The sequence below is a fragment of the Sphaeramia orbicularis genome, chromosome 24 (assembly GCF_902148855.1).
Source record: "Sphaeramia orbicularis chromosome 24, fSphaOr1.1, whole genome shotgun sequence".
NCBI lineage: Eukaryota > Metazoa > Chordata > Actinopteri > Kurtiformes > Apogonidae > Sphaeramia > Sphaeramia orbicularis.
The window spans coordinates 27387090-27406954 of NC_043979.1; the positions used below are offsets into that span (position 1 = coordinate 27387090).

Here is a 19865-nt window from a genome sequence, read left to right on the forward strand (position 1 = left end):
GTGATTCAGAAGCAGAAACACTACTGCTTAAAAATACTCCATCACAGATGAAACTCCTTAATTCAATATGTTACACAAGTTAAAGAATAGAAAAACTATGAGCAAAATGTTACATCAAAAGTATGTATACCTGTACTGAATATACAATGATCCTGTTTTATCACTAATAAAATACATGTAAGCATTGCAATCCATCAATTTGGAACCAATTTTAGATATTTTGTATATATTATTTGGTAGCTGGGTGACACAGTACAGGTACAATATTTCAACCTTAAAGGTAGTGGAGTAGAAGTAGCAAACACTGTCAAAATACTCTCCAGTGCAGTATTTTAGTAATTGAGTATCACATTAAACCACTGTTTGGATAGCTGTGAAAAAAATTATTGCTGGACACAATGCACGATGTCCTATCAAACATGGAATTAACATTTTTTTCGTAAATGCTATAAATAAATGGGTATTAAAAATCCATAGATACTCGACAGAAGGGAATAATAATGTGTCTAAACTACTGGTTGTAGTTCAGTGTAAAAGAAAAAAAAAAAAAAAAAAAAAAAAAAAAAAAAGCCTTACATTGACATAGTATGGACTATTCAAATTATAATGCAACTGCCAAATAACACTTGCGAGTATCACACCACAGATATAGATTTTATGTATATTTCATTCTGGGTGCATCCGCTGAAATCTGACAAGCGTTATTAATCCAGCCGTACCGTATTATCCACCGGGGCTCCGACTTCAGAATAACGACGGGCCGTCCGGTTTAGAAGGCATAGGACTCGTGAAACACACAGTGAGACGAGGTAGGTCCCATTCATAACAAGGCTTCGTTGTCCACCACAGGCTGTGAAGTCTTGTTTTGGATCAAGGCTTTGTAACTTCACCCCTTCTTGTGATGGTCAAGTTAAATGAGTCCCGGATACACACACGTTACACTTCAAAATAAAAGCAACACATTTGCCAATCTTGCGTTTATGAAAAACAAACTGCAACGAATCATTGCAGCTTAAAACGTGTATCGTTAAATTAAAGCATTGAAGTAGTTTTGACTTCACTAGTTTGAATACCTTCTTTAAAACTTTATTTCAGGTTTTTATTTTGGAAGTTTCCTCCGGAAGTGCAGCCGCTCTGCTAGCTAAGTGACTGCTCTTGTATCTTCGGGGGCCGTTGCCTCCCACCGCTACACCAGTCCGAGAAAATGACCTCCTCTGGGCATTATTCCTCGGTAGCAGCTGTCAAGGCGCCTCGGTATCAACAATCTCCACAAAAAATCCAAGTTCATGGCGATAACAAATGTTTTTTCAGTCCCTCACATGGTTAAAATGGAATAAAACGGTCCCACTGGCTGCGGAGTGCAGAGCTGCCTTTCTGTTGCTTGTATCCCCAGTAGACGCTAGCGTTTGGTACCATTCGATTGGTCGAGCCAACAAAGAGGGGCGTTCCTAGATGTCCGTTTTACCATATTTGGAACCAGTTTCGCTCTCTGATTGGTAGATTTTAATGGACCTGGGCGTCAACAAGTGATATATCTGCAACAATTGGGCTTTTTCTGCACCTGGTTACAACTGTTGATTTTGGACATTTTCAGGTGTTAGCAATGGTTCTTTTTCAGAAAAGACCAGCTTAGTACAGAAACCATTTTAACAATTAATTTCCGCTTATAATATCAAAATATCTACTGCTTTACATAGGATAATAAATGTTGCATTCAATGAAATAACACATAAATAATTGACACAAATTAACTGTAAAACCTTTAAACACTTGATGTAACCTACAACAAATGCATCCATCACAGCAAAAGCAAGGCAAGTTAAATTATAAAGCACATTTCATACACAAAGACGATTAAATGTACTTTACATAAATAACAGACAAGAATATTAAACAATATATAATTTACTGAGTACAGGTTACATAAAACAGTATTAGATTAAGGTCCACAAAATCTGTATTAAAAGATTCGAAAGAATATGCAGTCATCCAGGCTTACAAAACACAAAGAAAAGAATATAAGGTACAGAACTCAGTGATAGACACATGAAAAGAAAGTGTTTTTTGTTTGTTTGTTTTGCTTTGTTTTTGTTTTGTTTTGTTTTTAAGTCGGTATGTAGGGTCAAATCTGTTCCAGTTCTTTGCAGGGTAAAGGCAAAATGTTGCATCTCCATGTTCAGTCTGGGCTATAGGCTTGACTAGCTGACCTGAGTGCACAAATCTAAAAGTCCAACTCAGTAAACTGAAATGTAACTTGACAAAATTGATAAAGTAAGTCATGATAATGTGATAAATATCTACTCAATATCAAACTATGAATCATAGGTGGAAAAAAATTATAGAAAAAAACAACAACAACAAGAGTATGGTGTTGGCTGAGCAACACTTTTACAGAAAATTATATCAAAAAAAAAAAAAAACACTAAAAATAAAGTGTTGGCTCAGCAGCTGATTCTGCAAGTCTCTGAACTTTGTACCAGTGTAGAAACATCTGTATTCGTTATATTTCTCCACTCATTAATTCAGTTTTTCCTTTAATTTGTCATTCACTCTGTAGTTTCATTTTGTTACAAATACTAGCTAACAGCCACCCCTTGTGGACACAAATATTCCTACAGCAATAAATTGTTTAGAATTCAGAAATATTTGTAAAACGAAATAGTGGTCCAAATGAGTCCTGACTTTCTCTCACAACAAATATCTGACTTGAATGTCACAATAAAATTATTTAACCTACAGACTTTTTAACTGATGTAATAGGTTACTGGATCACCATCACCTTCACAGGAAAAAGACTTGACAATGGAAATATGTCAGTCTATGGACAATATCATATGTATGCATTCTAAGACAGACTGCTACACCAGAAGTGATGGAAGTAACATGCTACTGTCACCAGGCTTTATAGTTCATTCTTTAAGAGATTGGTGTATCCAAACAGTACCTTCGCATTTAAAGTTTCAAGTCATTACAGTTTTACTCTGAAATGTAGTCTGTTTATTATTAAAATAAGAATATTTATGCCAATATACCCAGATTATAACTAATATAGACCAAGCACTTAAAATGGCTATTTGTATAAATCAGTTTCAACTAGGATGATATAGTCATTGACTTATTTCATTGAAAGGTTTAAAGTGTTCATGTTGCTTAAAATGACTGCAATAATACAACACAAACACTAAAGATGTTAACATGTACACTATGCCAAAAAGCTGTTAGATCCATGTGGATTTTTCTCTGGTTAGTTGATGTTCTTGTGGAAGGTGCTGATCATAAGTAGCTGACAGCAGCAGAGGTGTCTCTGTCATTTTCATACTTCACACTGGTATGTTCATCTTCACCGATATGCACCATAGGAATCTGAAAAATACCATCAGTCCTGTTAAACATAATGTAAACACTGAACAAACACAAACAAAATATTCACTTTTAGACAAATATTCACTTTTAAACTTACAGCATTGTTATCCGTCTGAGTTTTCTTTCCTAAAACAACAAAGACATTTGCTTTCAACAGATGAAATTAGGGTTATCCAAACTTATTTTATCTGTAATTTCTCTCACCTTTAAATTTTGCCCACAAATTGACTCCTACAACACATAGTATGAGTGCTGTTAAACCCACTGACACTATAGTTGTCCTTAACCAGTCTGGATAGACATCTTAAAAGGAAGAGAAATGACAACAGAAGAGGAAAATGTCATTATGCATGTGTTCACCTGACTCATTCACTTCACTATGATGAGTTATTGATGAGAAACGGATGTGGGATTAAATATGTTTTCTTCTTCCCACTCCTTTTCGAGTGTAAATGAATGAATTTGAGTTTTGAACTTGCAAGCATTGCATGTATGTAAAAATATGATGAAGAGACATAACAAAGTAAAAAACATTAAAACTAAGTTTCAAAGAGTTCAGGCACTGCTGTGTTGGTGTATTTCATCTTACGCTTGCATATAGTTTACATGCATTCAAATCTGATGCATTTATTACGCAGAAATCACTTGTCCTGTGAAATATACTGGGATGTTGTGCATTGGTTTTTCTTACACTTGAGTGATCGTGACAAGAAAAATCACAAAAAAGACTTTGCACGGTGGCTTTACATGTCAATATAAGATCTTGCAAAAAAAATTTAACACAACTATGGATTTAAAAAAAAAATGCCTTGTGACATTTATTGTTACATTGCACAAACATTGTGTGACATAAATGACGCCATGGTGAATATGTCCTGTAATCAAAGTTAAATATGATCCAATGAACGGGACTTTTTTTTTGTTTATCTGAATGAAACTCAGAGTATCGGAGGACAGAGGTGGAACAATTGGTTTTTTGCATTTTCTTGTTGTTCTATTTTTGTTGCTGTCATTGTTTCTTTACATGGGCAAAATAAATAATCAACATTTGAGATTTGCAAATAAAGAATGCAAACACCTACCAATAAAGGAACTGAATGCACATTATTTTACAATCATTCACATCAGTCTAAGACGATTTTAAGCAGCTCATTTTACTCTCACCTTTGGATCGAGGGCTTAAGGGAAACATATGGACTGTTGTGTTGAAATTATCTCTCACTTGACACTTAAATAACTCAGTGCCCTTTGACTTATTAACTGTGACATTAGCAAAGCAGCGATGCCGTGGCATGTGTGTGTCTTTGCTGTTTTCATCCACAGCTTTATCTCCATACAGCCATGTCAGCGTATGTTTACACCAGCCAGGTGACAACACAGAGCAGGACAGTGTCATCTTCTCATTGTATTCTTGTTTATGCACTAGCAAAAACACATGCAAAAAGACATGTTTAGAGTTTTATTCCAACATATGATAATACCTAACAGTTAAAAATAGTCAGATAAATACTCACTGTTAATAACTGACAGAGAAATCCAAGTGTTCAGCTCTTCTTTTCCATATTTGTCCTGCTGACAGTAGTAGAATCCGACATCCTCAGCTGTGACGTCCTTTATAACCAGAGAGCAGTTTGATGTAAGTCTCAGTCTGTCTGAATGAACTGTAGTATTTTCCAGAATGCGGCCATATTCAACCAGATTCACTCTGAGTCCAAAATGAGTGAATGACCAGTTAGTACTTCCACATTCAGACTCACTGAGTATTACATTCCCACAAGATAATGTGGCATCATCTCCACTTAAAACATTGGGGAAGGAATACTGTACACCCACTGCCACTGAAAAGATGAGAGTGGAATTTATGTGAAGCATAAGAACATGACCAGAAAATATTCTATTATTATTTGTTGGCAGCCAGTTGAATAACCCTTAGAGACCCAGTGCTACTTTTGTGTCAGTTCCTAAATGAATTTTTCTTTCTATTTCACCTTTCTTAAGTGGTTTATCATCATTTATTATAATATTATCCTCTGTATTCTAAAATGTTCACTGTAAATTATGTATTTTCCTATATTTAATTTCCTATTTTTATTTGCTCATGAAAACTCTGTAAATTCAAACTTTATTATATTAAAACAAAGAAAACTGAAGAAAAAGTGACTTTTTCACCAAAGATTGCAGAAACTGAATGTAAAAACAAACATCTACAACCACTGTTACTTGTCAAACTCCATGGGTTTTACTGGTGAATCAATGTTGTAGAAGATGATGGTGTTTCCACGTTCGCTACAGAGCCTCTGAACGTTCAAATGGGTCATATCTGAAGACCATGAAAAGATGACAAACTGCATTTTACACCAATGATTTACATGTGTTGATAGGATTAGTGGATCAACAGGTATTAAACGTTTTAGATCAGTAGATGCTTTTGGTCGCAGGTGGATGTTTGGGTCTTTATGGTTTAAGATAACTTTATGGTGACCCATTTTGAAGTTAGGTTCAGAGTTTTGATCCATATTTAAACATCTGTAGTTCAGATTATACTTGAGAAGAGAGAAACTAGAAGATGTTCCCTTTCAAATAATTACAAACATATTGGACCACCAGCAACTTAAAGCACCTACTGGTCTAAAATGTTAAATATATTTTGAACCATTAATCCCATCAATACATTCAACTAATTCAGGTAAAATACAGTTCCTCAGCTCTTCAGCGACATCACATATGACCACTTTGGATGTTCAATAGCTGGGAAACATCATCATCTTCTGCAACTCTGTTTCACCAGTAAAACCCATGTAGTTTGACAAATAGCAGTAGTTGTAGAGATGTGTTTTTACATTCAGTTAATAATATATTTTGCTGCTCCAATTCTCTCTGTTTGCATTTAATAATCTTTTACGTTACTCTGAGCTTATATGTACATCTACATTATCAGTGAATTAAATCTTGGAAAATTCCACATTTTCACAGAAAAATGAGAGGAGGATAACATCATGATAAATTATTTAAGTCACCACAAAAATAGTTCTAGGTCTTTAAAGGTTAAATCTAACCTTAATACTAGCATAGGGTTAAATGGTAGTGGTCATTAAACTGATAACTGTAAAATCAGTATATTAACACAAAAGTTGTATTTTTAATTCAATGATATGTTAAATTTATCTTTACCTGCAAACTGGGGCAGCAGGAACAAAAATGAAAGTATTTTAATCCAACTAGTCTCATCCATCAGTACTGCTCGGGTCTCTGACTCCTCACAACTGATTAAATCATTAAACTGTTTTGAGTTTAAATCAAAAACAACTTCCTGTTATTGGGAATTTTGTACTTCCTCATTTCTTCTCTTTTGTCATTGCAGTCTAAGAATCCAAAAGTTATTTTTATTTGTATATATATAGCAGTAGCCTTAGACAAAAGCAGAGATAGTCTCTGCAGTGGGTCAACAAACACATTTAACAATAGTACATTTAACTGAAATTGTTTCTGCTTTTTATTTATTTATTTATTTTTTTACCTTACTTTTACTGTACATATTATACATTTCATATATCTTTTATTTTTTAATCACTTCTTACCTTGTGTCACCAATGTTGGTTGTCTGTTGGGATGGATCAGTGTGTTTTTACTGCTGTTGTGACCAAACTACAAATTTTTAGTGCAAAACCCAGAAAGTGCTCTCATGTATTCTTACTTTTGAAGCTATGGACATACATTTCAAGCCTCAAGTTTAATGTAGAGATGTTGATGTAGAGTGTTAGGTATTTTCAACACAATGCTTTTGAAATAAAAAAAATTACATACTGTCATCATCCACATTCAACACATATCCTTTGTAAAACAGCTACATGAGCACTGCTTTATGCACAAAGTTACACCAACTATTTTTACAATTCTGAGAACAGAGGAGGAGGTATTTTAAAGAGAATGGGCACAAAAGGCAAAAAAAGACCAACCAAACCAGAAAAAAACAAAAACAAAAACAAGCCCACAGACTCTGGGAATTCAGCCTGTGATGTGTCCTTATATTTAGTCAAACATTATGTTTCCCCCATCCATGACTTGGTTTGTTTTATTTTAGTGAATATGTGACAGTGAATGTCTGTGTTTTAACTAACTACTGTGTGAAGTCCTTTAATTGTAGAAACGTCTATGTAGAAAACGAAACATCCATAGATCCTTTTCTGTGGCTTTTCTCACAAAACTCCTGTGAGCATATGTGTGGTGTCAAGAAATATTTAGGAAAATATCAGACTTTACTTAAACATGTGATTCATGAGGATTCCAGCTTTAACTTTCTGAAAAAAATAAATAAATAAACTTTCACTGTGCACAGTGCAAAGGCCATTGTACATGATTTGAAACTGTCATCATTAGTTGAGAAATATGAATTTAAACATGAATTGAAACATAGGCATACAAAATGAGCAGTTTTTAAACCTAAGTAAATATTCTCTCAAATTAACAAACTGAAGTTCAGTCACATATATCCACTATGTATGCATCATAATCTGGGGATAAAATACTGTCATGACATCCACAAATTCGTGTCTGGTCTGGTGCTTTCCTTATATATATATATATATATATATATATATATATATATATATATATATATATATATGTAAGGGTAGAGACTGCGATCTGGTAGGATCGGCGATTCTACCAGTAGAGACTCCAATCGTAGTCTCTACCAGTAGAAACTCCAATCAGAGTCTCTACTGGTAGAAACTCCAATCCTGCCAGTAGAAGGGTTAGGGTTAGGGTTAGGGTTCGGATTGGAGTTTCTACCAGTAGAGACTCTGATCGGAGTTTCTACTGGTAGAATCGCCGATCCTACCAGATCGCAGTCTCTACCCTGACATATATATATACATACATATATATATATATATATATATATATATATATATATATATATATATATATATATATATATGTGTGTGTGTGTGTGTGTGTGTGTATAAGCACACACACACACACACACACACACACACACACACATATATATGGGAAGTGAAACTTGCTTTTTTGATGTGACTAAATGTTTCCATGCACCAACCATTAAAACCATTTCCTTCCTGTCATGTCTATTAGTTTGGTCAAGAGGAACTCTTTTAAAAAATGACAAAAAACATACATGTATAGAATTAAATTTGTCCCATTTAAAATATTTTTTTTTTTCTTCATTGTTAGAAACATCTGCAGCAATTGAAATTGTGCCACAAGAGATGTAGCAATAATAATAATAATAATAATAATAAAAAAAAAAAAATAATAATAATAATAATACTGATGTTGCTATTTTATTCAAAGAACAAAGGTGCAGTCAAAAATAATAGTTGTGTAGATGATAAAGTAGTAACAAGTAACAAAACTGATATGACACTGTTGACAGGTAATGAGATGCACTATTATGAACAGTGTAGGATTTCTCTGAACCAACAGCCTGTTAACATTGAATTAAAGTAAACAAACAAAATAAAGCCTTAGCTTGTATTTAAATATTTTAATATGGAAATGTTCCATGTTAAGGCTTTAGTGCATCTCTAACTTCAGATGTTACAATAAATAGCGTTAAAATAAAAAACAACTGTACAGCCCTTTGTGGGAGTAATAAAGATCCTGAAAGTTAATCATGAAAATAGTGAATAAACATGAGGAGCAAATGTTTCAAGCACGATAGACAAATGAATCTGAATTTACAAGGAATCACCAGAACAATATGCCTTTTGTTTTTTGTTCTTTTTTACTAATAGTCAAAATGAATACAAAAATGACTTAGATATTCCAACACAAACATTGAACCAATAATTTAAACATACAATATTTGGAATCTCATGGTGGCAAAGTGTAGAGTTGCTGTTTATTCTTGATGAAGGATGGGGATGTAGATCTGTGTTTACCCTATCATGGTTTACATTTACAGCTGCAGATTTAGTCATGAGCTCTGACTCACTCTGTAATCATGCCTTGTCCATTTTTGGAAGTTATTTATTGAGAAATACCAAGATTAAAATAAAAGCTTTCAAGACTGTGGACCTTTGAAGCTTTGGCTCCGTTAATAATATCTCTGATTATTTGTTCATAAACTTAAACTTTACAAATTCCAGAAAAATAAATTGTTGTAAACTAAACTGTTGAACACACTGAAACAACATTCTGCTGTTTTTGTGGGAAAACAGAATATTTACATCACTTAAAAATCCAAGTGTCACCAAAGTGTCACTAATGGTAACCAAGATGATAAAAAACGGATCAAAGATGAAACATAAAACATAAACTCTGTTAACAGTAGCCTTTGAGCTGCACTGTTTTATGCTACATAGTTAACATTAAATTTTAAGGATGAAAACACAGGAAAAACATCCTTTTATTCTTCATCCACTCTTCTGATGATTGCTTGTGATGCATTTACAGACATTGTGTTCAGACCTGGCATTAACGTCTGTCTCAGCTCTAATGAAACTTGCGTTCAGTACTGAGATCTAATCTCTCTGATTACATTCAGAAGTGGTCTGGGAAGGATTTGTTCACATTCTCCTTATTTTCACGATTCTCCGGAAGGATTTAATAGTCTGTGGATGTGCCCTGTGTAATGCACCAACTAAGGCATTTTAAAGATTATTAAAACCTTAAAAAAAAAAAGCCACAAATATGCATCACAAGTACTTCATACGTGTTGTGCAGCTTGAGGTGAGATGGTGTTTGGGTGAAGAATTAAAATACAGACATTCAGAGACATGTTGGAAGCACTTAAAGATATACTGTAATGATCACTAAGGTGTTTATCATACAAAGAAAACAAAGTTGTCATATCACACAGCATGTTTCCACTGAGTCTTACAGTTCAGGTTGGTACAGTAGTGTTTCTACTGCCAAATGTACCCTCACTTGGTAGGGGGGTTGAGACCAAATGCCTAGTGTGACATCATACCAGTGTGGTGACAACAAACAAGACACAACTAACAACAACAACAGAGGAAATCCAGCAGTGAGGAGTGACGTTCTTCTGTCACCCAATAAATGGACTCTACTGAGTGACATCTGTCTGGTTCCACCCTGTCTGTCCCGGACCTTCATTGGAATGGTACCAAGAAATGGTACGGTATGGGTTGGTTGCACAATGGAAACACACTAAATCACTAAAATGTGGTAAAATTGGCAATACCACCTCATGCAGTGATTAGCAGATAAGAAAACCTCATCAGCTGCCGGCAGTGTGAACAGTACAAGGAAACATAATAAACATCACCAGTTATCAGTTTAACATTACAATATTTAAATTAGAAATGAAACTTTGTGCCATGTCTTAGGCTCTAAATGAACTTGTGTTTTTGCATAAAGAATGAGGAAGTTGAGCATGTTGCCATATCAGGGCTGAATAGGGCCATAGAAACATGACAAAACAGATCTGTTAAATTTGACAGCTTGTGCTTAGAGAAAATGAATATGTGTACTATTTTGCAGAACAACTACAGCATCATTCATAGTGATTTGTGCACTACAGCACTACAGGTACATGCAATGTGTTGTGTTTTATTTCTTTACAGAAGCGTAGAGATCGTTGAGATCAGTGGAAGCGACACCAGAAGAGCGTGAACATTTCACTGTGCTGTATGTCACTGTTTCCTCTGCATCATCCATATCTGGAACCTGAGAAACAGGGGAAAGCAGTTTTTACACATACTCTTCACAAAACAACCATTCATTTGAATATGACATCTGAAATGTTGTTATATGATAAATATGGGCATAAAGCTGAACTAGGGTCACTGCCAAAACATGAAGATTCACGCAATTAATGTTCATATCAAATATAATGTTATATATATGTTTTTAACTGCAGTGGAAACAGTTTGGATTACTTGTTTTTTGCTCTTGGTCCTCTTGGTGTAGTTGACAGAGGCATAGCAAATACCATTTTCAGGATCCACCTAGAGTGAAGACAACACATTTACCTAAAGTCAGACTATTTCTTTTCTTTTTGGTGGTTAAAACTTTTTCTCTTTGACATAGTTCATTTTATGATTATTTCTCCGGCTCCTTCCTTCCTCATTCTTCTCAACAGCAGAAGTACTGTACATAAAACTTCTGTCACTTTTACATAATACTTTACTAATACTTACTACTTATACTTACTACTAATACTTTAATACTACAGAACAAATACACGTTAAAAGTACATATAACAGTGTGAACTAGGCGTAGTGTATGATCTCACCGGTTCCTGAATATTTTCTGCAGAAAACGGAAACTCTGCAGTGTCTAAACTCACTGCCTGCAAAACAAAAAAACAAAAAACAAAAAAATAACATTAGGTTTAGGTGATGCAGAGGTTTTATTATGATATCATCTTTAGAGGACTGAAAGCAAACCCTTACCCAGGACTGATAATTTTTGGGATTTTGTTTTAATTTGAATCAATAACTGTCTTCATTTCTGTCTAAATCTGTCTTCATTTTATGCTCATTTTACCTTCATGGCACAAGTTGTATTTTAATGGAAAAGAAAAAAAAACATGTACCAAGTCGAGGCAATTTGAGCTGGTTTGTCTGTGGAAAAGCAATATTATTTTTGGTCTGGTTTACTGTGCAAAGAAAAGTAATCAACCAACTCACAACACTGCTATTCTTCTGTTTTTTGCTGCCTGAAAGGAGAAAGAAAGTCCATTTAGTATTTCCATGGAGTACTGTTAAAAATTCCCATATAAATCTTCTCAACATTCTTTTTATTGGAATCAAGGTTAAAAAAAAACAAAAAGAAAGTGGCAATCATACAAGAAAAAACAATACTTTTGGATTTTCGACATAACATAAATACAATACCCCCCCACACACACCCCACCCTACAAAGTCCCGGGTAACACATCCCAATCTGAGATTAAATAAAGAAATAAACAAATAAAAGCAATAATATTAGTAGGTATGACACTCATCAGGCATAAATAAATAAATCTTCTCACCTTTATTTCTCCTCCATTTGATGACCACTATAACAATGACTAAGAGAACCAGTAAACCCACAGCCACTGCAATGTACCACCACCAGTCTGGAAAACAAACAGAACCTGTAAAGATAGGTGCAATTTTCTGTACAAAACCCTTTCACTAATGATAATTAATTATAACCAAGAGAGATTGACAGACATAAACCCCAAGTCATTTAAAAAAAATAAGAATATGAGTCACTGAATCTGGTTATTGGAGAATGACTGATTCCATCGGTTGCTGAACTGGTCGTTTGTGATTTGCTGCCTTGAGTTGTTTTTGTCGTTGTTGATGCAGTTGTTGTTGTGTCTCCACCTGAGCGTAGAAAAAATAAATATTTACAGGGAAAAACAAAGTACATTAATGACACGAGGAGCAATATCACGATGTATAAAATAACTACAATGATTCACATTATACCACGGCTGTCCAATCCTGGTCCTCGAGGGCCACTATCCCGCATGTTTTAGATGTATCCCTCTTTCAACACACCTGATTAAAATGATAAGTCTATCATCAAGCTCTGCAGAAGCCTGATAATGACCATCAGGTGTGCTGGAAGAGGGAAACATCTAAAACATGCAGGATACCAGCCCTCAAGGACCAGGATTGGTGACCCCTGCAGTATACACATTAGTTTAAAAGGACTATATGAATAAATGATAAAAATGATATAATAAAAATAAATAAATAAATAAATAAAAGGACTATATGTAGTACAAGTAAAAGAACCACTAGAGTGTTTACAAAAGTCCTGCCAAAGACCCCAGTATATTGGATTGTAGAGATATGAACTGAATATTTTTACAGTGATAGGGCAGTGGATTTATGTGACCACTAGAGGGAGTAGTGAGACACTGTGCTGGTCTGCTGTGGTGTGCAAAACTTTGGCCTTTGACCAAAGTGTTAGAAAATGATAAGATGGAATGAGAACCACTAAGAATAAAACTTGTAGGGTCAAAGAAAGTGTTAAAGCAGTGTTTTTAACCTTGGGGTCAGGACCCCTCGTGGGGTTGCCTGAAATTCAAATGGGGTTGTCTGAAGTTTGTTGTAATTGATAAAACAACAACAACAACAACAACAACAACATTGTACTAATAAAAAAACCCCAAACATATATATGGTGAGTTGAGAGAGATAATCACAATATGTAAAAGACATGACAAACTGTGAAGCTGAAACTGAAGCACTGTGGTGCTGTTTATCTTTCAAATGTTCATTGTGGTCAGTTTAGGATGCTGCAGGTCTTTCATAATTCATAGTTTCAGTTATTGTTTGTTCAGTATTAATTGTCAGCCTTGTAAACACAAGCTGGACTGACTGTACATATCCTGGCCAAGGAAAATCAAATTCTCACTTTGTGCAGTAATCTACACCTGGCTTTTCTGTACTTGTCCATACTAATATACATTATACAGACTAAATGTCCTCTATAATTAATGTTTATTTGAAACACAGTATAGCAAACTATTACATGATCAAAAAAAAAAAAAAAAAATTAGCAAAAAAAAAACAGTCTCTGTTTTGAATGTCTGGGGTCACCAGAAATTTGTGACATTAAAATGGGGTCATGAGCCAAAACAGGTTGGGAACCACTGAGTTAAAGCAATAAAAGTTTGAAACACTGTTGTTATTTTCACCACTGGACACAGCGCTAAATTAAAAAAAAAATGGAGTTTGATGCAGAAATCATAGAATTTCTTCTGCATGGGTGAGTTTAATTGTTAGACTTATGAAGATAAAGAATTATTATGTGACATTATTTTCTTTGCTAAGATGTCCGTTTCTTAATCCACGGTTCAGACTAAACTGTGAAAGTTCTGTCCTTATTTGGCCAATTCCAAACAAATCTTTAATGCAGCTATTGACAAAAGAAACCGAACAGAAAACAGAGGTGATTTGTGGTTTTTACAGTTGCTGTTTTATGTGCAAAAACAAAGCTAAGCTAACAGAACTATAATGTAAACTATCAGCAACATGAAGATGATAATATATGACTGTTAGAATAATCACCTATATCATGATTTAGTTGAAGAACAAAACTTGATTATACCATAATACAGATGTGTGTAAACAATGAGCTTTGTACTTTACTCAGTGACTGATACAGTCTGTGGAAACAAAGTGCTGAGTCATTGGTGGTTTTGGTAGAACTCAGTGTGTTCTGGAACGAGGCTCCCTCTGCTGTTAGGAGTTTATAATATCAATACAACACATAAGTTTACTGTAAGCAGCTGATCATACTCTCACCTGAAGACTGAGGCCTGAAGGGAAACAGGTGAATATTTCCAGTGTTTTTGTCTTCTACTTTGCACGTGAACGACTCGGTGTCGATTGACTTTTTAAATGTGACTGTAGACCAGCAGATGTCCTGTGATAACCATATGTTTTTGTTATTTTTGGTCACTTCATTTTCCTCATATAGCCACTTCACTGGATGTGTGCATTGTACATATGTCGACACACTGCAGGTCAGCTCAATCTTTTCATCAACTTCTTGCTTATTTACTGAAATACAGGAAAATCATAAAACACATATTACATTCATCCAACTTAACCTCAACATTGTTTGGAAGCATGTTGCTGAATATATTCACTGAAATTCTTCTAGATTCTACAGCATTTATGTTCCAGGTCCTTCAGACGACAATAACTTCAAAATTATAATTACTTAACATGCTTTGTCTTGTTGTACTTTAAGATAAATTGCACAGTTCTATTATAGATGTACATACATAATATACAATACATCCAATTTTGATCATTGTTTTTAAACTTTCCTTTTTCCTTTTTGTCTGTTTGACTATTATTTCAGGACCTCCATCAAAAACAAGAAGGCTCATTTCAAGATGTTTATCCTAACAAAGAAAGTTGTTACTACATTATATATTGGTGTGTTGCAGTATTTTCATGTAATAACATAGCTGAATAAATAGTAATGAGAAAGCTACTCACTGCTAACAACTGACAGCCAATTCTCAGTATATTCAACTTGCTGATGTCTGTTCTTCTGACAGTGATAGAGGCCGGCATCATTAGGTTCGACCTCCTTTATAACCAGAGAGCAGTTTGCTGTCATTCTTAGTCTGTCTGTTGTAACTTTTCCATTACTTTTAATCTGACCACGTTGGACCAGTTCTGTTCTGTAAGTGTCCTGAGTGAAAAAAAAGGTAATCTGACCACAGTCATGCACATTCAGATTTGCACAGGACAACATGGCGTCATCTCCTCTTCTGACAACAGATGAAATTTTTCCAGCTGCCACTGTTGAGAGAAAAATTTTACAGTAAAAACAAAAAGTCATGTTCCGGTCAGGTGTAGTGTTAGAATGATTCTGTCCTTGATAGCAACTGACATGTCCTGGATAAATAAAATACACAACTATTACTCTATACAGGGGTGTCAAACTCATTTTAGTTCAGGGCCACATTCAGCCCAATATGATCTGAAATGGTCCAGACCAGAAAAATAATAACAGTGAAAAAGGTTAAAAAACAAACAAACAAACAAAAAAAACCATTATGAATATGTTTACATCTGCAACGTTTCCTTAAAAATCTGAATAACAAGAACCTGAAATGTCTTAAGAAAAATAAATGCAATTTTATTATGCCTAAGTTTACCAGTTACACATGTGCATTACAACTTGCACTACAATTACAAATACACAAAACATTTAGTAACAGGTAGAATATAGGTAAAATTGCACTTATTCCTCTTAAGGCACTTCGTGTTGTTCATATTTGTTCAGGCTGTTCACATTTTTGTAAATGAATAGTTTGTAAATGTAAATATTTTCATGAAATTTTACTTTTGTACAGTAAAATAAAGACAAAATTAGCAGTTTTCATTATTTATAGGTTGTTATGATAGTATTTTACTGGTCTGATCCACTTTAGATCATATTGGTCTGAATGTGGAATCTGAACTAAAATGATTTTAACACCCTTGTTTGTTCATATCTTCAGTGTAAGTTTGCATTTCACAAATTCATTATATATGGAATCATTATTTATGACTGAAAACTCAGCAATGGTAGATTGAATATATGGAACAAAAATGTGAATATAAATAAATATGTAATGACGCTTCAAAGGAAAAAAAAAAGGCTGAAATTTGAAATACTTCGAAGGAAAGCTGTAATATATGAATATTAGAGGTAAACAAACCCTGTGCAAAGACTGCAAGGCTAAATGCACCAAAATACAGTATAACTACTTTTAGATATTCATAAATGACCTAAAATTATAATAAGTGCCGACAATGAAGAGCTCTGAAATTCTGCCAAAGATGTCAATGTATTGGATTGTAGAAATAAGAACTGACTATATTTACACTGACAGGCCACATAATGCATGTATCAGTGTTATACATAACTTATTCCTGCTGTTGAGAGTCTGCGATATCAATATTGTACAACCTCTTTAATTCCAAGAGGGTTACAAAAAATATAGCTTGTATTAACAGCAGGTAAACAGTGGATTTTTGCCTGATATGCACAAAGGTGAAAACAATACCCTGTTTTTAGTGTGCACAGAAACTTGAATATCAAGAATAAGAGTCTGAATATATAGAAAGAAACTTGAGAAAATAAATCTTAATACCATAAAGCTAATGGTGTCATCTCATGTTTCAATGTGTAAAATAACACAAACTCTAGCATCAGTAATGAGAAATGCTAACAAGATAAATAACCCTGGATAACATGTTTAGAGGCTAAAATGACAAAATTTGTTTAAAAGTAATAATATTCCCTGTTTAATGAAAAAGAAACATGCCTCAAATCTCTTATCTTCATTTAAGTTTCATTCTGTGTAAGTTTCCTGCCATATACTCAAACCTGACAACATATTACAACAAAGCATTCCATGTTAGTGTCATTTCTGTAAAAAAAAAAAAGAAAAGAAATAAAAGCGTCTTTACCTGTGATCTGAAGCATCAGTAGCAGAGAAAAAGACATTTTAATCTGTTTATTTTCAACCATCATTCTTCTCTTTTTCAGTCTCGATGCTTACTGAATGTATCCTGTGTAAAATTTTGTCACTTCCTCATTGGTTTTGTCTATTCTGAGTCTAAGTAGGAGGAGCAAATCAGCTTTTCATTTCTGTTATGTGTTCAGTCAGTTATCTATAAATAAACGGTTTCATTAATGAGTTAAATATAATGTCAGCATTAGTTATAACCAGCAGTAAAACATTTTGGAGAATACATAATGAGAACACCAGAATGAGATTTTATTTTCATTGGTGTTTCCACATTTTGGAAAGACTTATGCTACTGGTACAGATGTTGCTCAATATGCATTTCCCCTCACATGCAAGTTAAATATGTGTGCAACACTACAAAGTCCTAATGTCCTGTGTGATGGGAGGGTGAGTCACTGATCGCTGATGAAGAAAAGTCTTGAATTCACAATTGGACAAGATGCAGAATTAGATAATACATAGGTACTGGTACTTCTGCAGTATTTGCTCTGTTACAGTGTCACAAGGTAAAATGTTTGAACTGTGTGAATGTTGTTTATTGTCTACGCTGATTAACACAATAGGAAGTGTCATCTGATGTTAATAGACTTAAAGTGTTAAATAAAAATTGATTTTAAAAAGTTAATTTATTGTCATCTCCATTTTCTTAAAAATACATAGGTTTTTTTTATTCATTCAACATAATATATATATATATATATATATATATATATATATATATATATATATATATATATATGTTTTTAGATTACTACAATAATTTTGTGTCTTTTTTTAAATATACATTTTTTTATTTTCAAGAAATTTTTTTGTCACATAAAATAAAACCAGAGTAACAAGGAAAATATTATGTAAAAATGCTAAATTAAAAATAAATAAATAAATAATAATAATAATAATTAAAAAAAAAAAAAATCAGGAGAAGAAGAAGACGAAGAAGAAGACGAAGAAGAAGAAGAAGAAGAAGAAGAAGAAGAAGAAACTATCATGTAAAATAAGGTGCTAATAACACTGATGGTGTTGTACACTGATAATACAGGAAGTCGACTATAAAATCAGCCTCAGACTTTGTGCGTACTCTTTCCATCTGTATTCCTCAAAAACAAGCAGAAAACATCAGAAAGTTTGGCCCAAAGAGAAGCTTTATACATTCACTGAAGTTCAGTAGAAAGTTTGGTTCATTTTAATTCCAGAAAACATCTTATTTTAACCACTATTTTCATTACAAATATGTCTACAATCAAAAAAGCATTAGCCTATATAGCATTTTTTTTTTTTTACAGTTTAACCATCATAAACAGACACAGATGCTTAATATATTTTTCTTCTTTTAACATTTTGTCAACACGTTAATTTTAGAACATGAAAGACTATAATAACATAAAAACAGCGAACTGATAGGTGAACTGCTATGAAACACTGCTGTGGTCTATACTATTTGGTTACATGGACACTATTTTGGTTTGTTTACAGTAACATAGAGGATGCTGGGATCACAGGAGTCTGCAGCAGAAGAGGAGGAGGCTTTAACGGTGCTGTATGTCACTGCATCATCATCATCATCATCATCATCATCATTTTTACGCTGGGCCTGAGAAACAAGAAGGAAACAGAGCGACTAAGTATTCAGAAGGCTGTAGATTTGCTTATTAGATGAGACTGTGGGGTGGACATGCTGGTCTGAGGCCTGAATCATGAAGCAGGATTAAAGGGTCTATGAGACTAACATCTGCCTCAACTCAGAATTTTTAGTATCATGAAGGGTAAATAAAATTACCTGCTAATGGTTATGTTGAAGAAAGTGGATCAAACTATATGAAAACATCACATAGTAAACTTCCTAAACTTTATTATTGAAGACTTAACAACTGTATGTTTCCTTCGGGCTCAGATTTACAAAAATACATCTTAAAATTCCACTATGTCTACATTTACATCAACTGTTCCACCACCTCAGAGGGGCTGTATGAAGTATTTCTACTTTCAGATACTAAAAAATTACATAAAATTATTATTCCAGTGCTTAGAATGAAGATCTGTGAAGTTATTCCAAATATTCCAATGTACTGGATTCAAGCCCGGATTAACCATATGGGCAACTGGGCAATTGCCCAGGGGCCCGCGATGTCTGAAGGGCCCTGGGTAGCTCGGGCATAACGAAAATATCTGGTTATCTTTTGCTTATAAATGAAACTGTCCGCTGTCCGGAGCTATTGCACTGCACAGAAACCCTGCTCCTGCTGTCTGTGACCGTGAGCTGAGACCCTCTCCTCATTGGTCAGTCCAAAAAGCAAATCAGCTGTGACGCAAATCAACGTGCGTGCACTGAGCGGGATGTGAGACGTCAAGAACTATGCGACATACGTACGCGAATCAAAACGATGTTTACATTGCACTTTAACTCTCTTGTTGAATTCTGAGGTAACAAGTGGATTTCTGTTTAACTCTTTCTTCGCCAATGACGAGATTTTCCGTCAGTCCGTGTTTTCACTTTCATGCTATAGTTGGAGGTGTTGCAGATCATGTG

General features: G+C 34.2%; 4 protein-coding genes across 4 annotated transcripts in view; all 4 read right to left on the reverse strand.

Annotated features, from left to right (window-relative positions):
* The window catches only part of vash2 (vasohibin 2), a 33988-nt gene extending 32603 nt beyond the window's left edge, over positions 1 to 1385 (reverse strand). Inside the window, exon 1 of the mRNA XM_030128414.1 lies at positions 720 to 1385. The gene's annotated coding sequence lies outside the window, so the exon portion shown is untranslated. The remainder of the gene's footprint in view (positions 1 to 719) is intronic.
* A 1376-nt stretch (positions 1386 to 2761) lies between these two features.
* On the reverse strand, positions 2762 to 6595 carry LOC115414857 (uncharacterized). The gene is made up of 6 exons (XM_030128220.1): positions 6535 to 6595; positions 4878 to 5201; positions 4528 to 4785; positions 3568 to 3666; positions 3461 to 3489; positions 2762 to 2779 (listed from the first exon to the last, which is right to left on the reverse strand). The coding sequence occupies exons 1-6, from the start codon at positions 6593 to 6595 to the stop codon at positions 2762 to 2764; spliced, it is 789 nt and encodes a 262-aa protein (XP_029984080.1).
* Positions 6596 to 9329: 2734 nt separating this feature from the next.
* LOC115415496 (uncharacterized) lies at positions 9330 to 17484 on the reverse strand. Its single transcript, XM_030129084.1, has 9 exons — positions 17277 to 17484; positions 15309 to 15617; positions 14604 to 14861; positions 12555 to 12668; positions 12329 to 12415; positions 11985 to 12013; positions 11588 to 11644; positions 11232 to 11300; positions 9330 to 11019 (listed from the first exon to the last, which is right to left on the reverse strand). The coding sequence occupies exons 1-9, from the start codon at positions 17338 to 17340 to the stop codon at positions 10903 to 10905; spliced, it is 1104 nt and encodes a 367-aa protein (XP_029984944.1). The 5' UTR covers positions 17341 to 17484; the 3' UTR covers positions 9330 to 10902.
* Positions 17485 to 18389: 905 nt separating this feature from the next.
* The window catches only part of LOC115415498 (uncharacterized), a 40442-nt gene continuing 38966 nt past the window's right edge, over positions 18390 to 19865 (reverse strand). The window contains exon 8 of the mRNA XM_030129089.1: positions 18390 to 18929. Coding sequence (XP_029984949.1) covers positions 18792 to 18929 — 138 coding nt within the window. The 3' untranslated portion in view covers positions 18390 to 18791. The remainder of the gene's footprint in view (positions 18930 to 19865) is intronic.